The 2,984-nt window shown below is 34.3% G+C and overlaps 1 protein-coding gene across 1 annotated transcript; it reads left to right on the top strand.

Annotated features, from left to right (window-relative positions):
- The first annotated feature begins 405 nt into the window (after positions 1-405).
- Positions 406-1,197, top strand: LOC134699848 (uncharacterized). The gene has a single exon (XM_063561256.1). It carries the CDS (start codon positions 406-408, stop codon positions 1,195-1,197), a length of 792 nt encoding a protein of 263 aa, XP_063417326.1.
- The last annotated feature ends 1,787 nt before the right edge of the window (positions 1,198-2,984 follow it).

Below are 2,984 nucleotides of genomic sequence, written 5' to 3'. Positions count from 1 at the left end.
AAATTCATGTATTTGGTTTTCATGTTATATTTTTTATTCTCGTGGTGTTTTGTCTGATGCTTGGTCCGTTTCTGTGTGTGTTGCGTTTCGGTGTTGTGTCGTTGTTCACCTCTTATATTTAATGCGTATCGCTCGGTTTTGGTTTGTTACCCCGATTTTGTTTTTTGTCCATGGATTTATGAGTTTTGAACAGCGGTATACTACTGTTGCCTTTATTTACATTAGTGACAAGAGCATTACAAAGAAAATACCAGGAAGCTCTACTTAAATATATTGAACCCATAGCTTTCACAAACGGATAACAACCCGTGTGAAGATAAACTTGGAAATGTCACCATCCAGACCTCAGTTCCGATCATTAGCACCAAAGATGAACATACTAGCAATGTAAAGAAAACACTAACAATGAGCATGCTTGAAGAAGAGTACCCTTCAGAAACCTGGGTTAGAGTATATCCAGATTGGTCAGCCACCAATGCAACAACAAAAAGAGGGACTGGTATATACATTAAATACCCCAATGGAGATCAACAATCAGAGGCAAAACCAACAGGCCTAAATTGTTTAAACTACAAAGCTGAAGAAGAAGCCCCTGCTCATGCATACTCCATCAAAAACAAAATCGATAATACAGCTCAAGTAGTATTCCTGACTGATGCCCTCTCTGTTTTACAAGCTTTCAAGAACGACAAGCTACCTCAACTCCAACAAGCTTTATACAACATCAACAGTATGACAACAGTAATTCAGAGGATCCCTTCACACTGTGGAGTTGGGGGTAATGAACAAGCCGATACATTAGTAAAGGATGGTGCTGAACAACAACAGAAAGACAGTCCAGCCTACTTCACTGAGATGAGGACTATCATCAAATCTCTGTTCAACTCTCCACAGCAACAAGAGAGTTACCATCAGCTCAAAAGATCTGAACAAACCACCATATTTAGATTGAGGACAGGACACAACAGACTCAACCAACATCTACACAAAGCCATGAAAGTTGTTCCATCTCCAATGCGTACTTGTGGAGAAGCAGAGCAGGATACGTCACACCTCGTACAGTCATGCAATATCCATCAGGCATTGAGAGAGAAGATATGTCATTCAGAAACAACAATCAAAGAGATTTGTGACGTTACGCACGGTATTGGTGCCACTAAGCGTTACACGACGTTCCTAATAAAACGACGATTTTGACGTTGTTCCACGGAAAGTTTCAAACGTTGACCTAATATTCTACTCATGTGAAATGCCGCTTACTTAAAGTACAGAGATCTTCTAAGTTTTATTTTTTTAAGGCGGTGCAAATACAAAATTCCTTTGAATTTGAACAAAATTTTAAATACATGAACAATTTTTAATTTTTGCGAAGAATTATAGATGCAACAATAACACAAAATAACAATTTGATGTCTTGTTAAATGATTGAAATATATAAAAAGAAAATGTGGTATGATTGCCAATGAGACAACTCTCTACAAGAGACCAAACTGACACAGAAATTAACAACTATAATAGGTCACTGTACGGCCTTCAAAAGCAAACCCCATACCACATAGTCTGCTATAAAAGGCCCCGAAATGACAACGTAAAACAATTAATACGAGAAAACTAACTGCCTACTTTTTGTAAAAGAAATCGAAAGAGCCTGTTTTGTACATATTTTTTGGCGTTTTTTCTTATCTTCTAAATGTTTCAAAACATTCAAACTTAGTTTGATACTATGAGTGAAACAAAAGCAGGACAAATCTGAGGTGAATCGCTTTACTCTTAGGACGAGCGTGCTTTCAACATATCACATTGGTTGTCTTTGTTTATAACCTTAACAGTGACTTATTCTTACATTATAATGCATATAATTCATTTTAACGTTTACGTAAGACCACAATGTTAACATCAATCACGATTTTATGGAAAACGTTTAAAAATAGATTATTTTTGACCAAAATCTCTAACGAAAAGCTTTATAAAAAAATCATCAAGGTTAAAAAAAAAAATACGTGCTCTTATGCTGCCGTTGCCAACTTCAATGATTTAAAGATGGTCGGGGTCTAAACTATTTTTTTAAAAAGAAAATATTTAATGTTTTCATTGATTACAATTTTTAAATCAGGATTGTTATACCAAATAATTAAGAAAATTCATGTTATGTAGGAATTTACACATTTTGTACATAAATCAGTCTGTTAGTTTTTCTCTTTTGAATTGTTTTACATTTGTCATTTAAGGGTCTTTTAAAGCTGACTATACGGTACGGGTTTTGCTCATTGTTGATTGCAATAGAGTAACCTATAGAAATTATGAATTGGTCTTTAATTAAAGTTTGTCTCGTTGGCAATCATACGGCCGCATCTTCTTACTTTATTATGAGAACGGTGATTCTGTATTGTTGTGTTTTTGCTTTCGGAAACAAATTTTACGAGCTATCCTTTCATCTGATATTTTTTCACAAATACACGTATCAAAAAAAGGTCGGCGATCAATATTTTTTTTATAAAATTTGAAATTATAGAATTTGGCAAAGTATAGAAAATTCTTACACAGACCAATACCTACCTCACAGATTACCAGCAGGTCGAAATCCGATTTTGAATGATACAATTATTTTCATTTTACTAGATGTGTATTTTTAATAAGTAATTCCTATATGTGCATGTTCACATGGATAAATGTTTTTTTCTCAAGCGAACAACTATGGACCAGTAATAAATTCCATGCGCTTTTAATTTACTATTGGTTATTTTTGGTTCAGCGCTTTCATTTTCAGCATATAACAGAGTATATCGGTTTACGCTAAATTTTCTTTGACTTAAAAAAAAAAACGTTTCTCTATCTTTTTGGTTTCGAGTTTACATTGTTTTACAAGTATAATCAAAGTACTGAAGTACTGAACATCGGATGACCGCAAGTTCTTGTGGATGGTCACAAGCACTTGTCTAAGAAAAAAATCACATTTCTATAACTGAAACTGAGATTTATGTACA

The sequence above is a fragment of the Mytilus trossulus genome, unplaced genomic scaffold, assembly GCF_036588685.1.
Source record: "Mytilus trossulus isolate FHL-02 unplaced genomic scaffold, PNRI_Mtr1.1.1.hap1 h1tg000085l___fragment_1__unscaffolded, whole genome shotgun sequence".
Classification (NCBI taxonomy): Eukaryota; Metazoa; Mollusca; class Bivalvia; order Mytilida; family Mytilidae; genus Mytilus; species Mytilus trossulus.
Note: the sequence above shows the minus strand (reverse complement) of the source record. Positions and strands in the feature narration are given on the sequence as shown.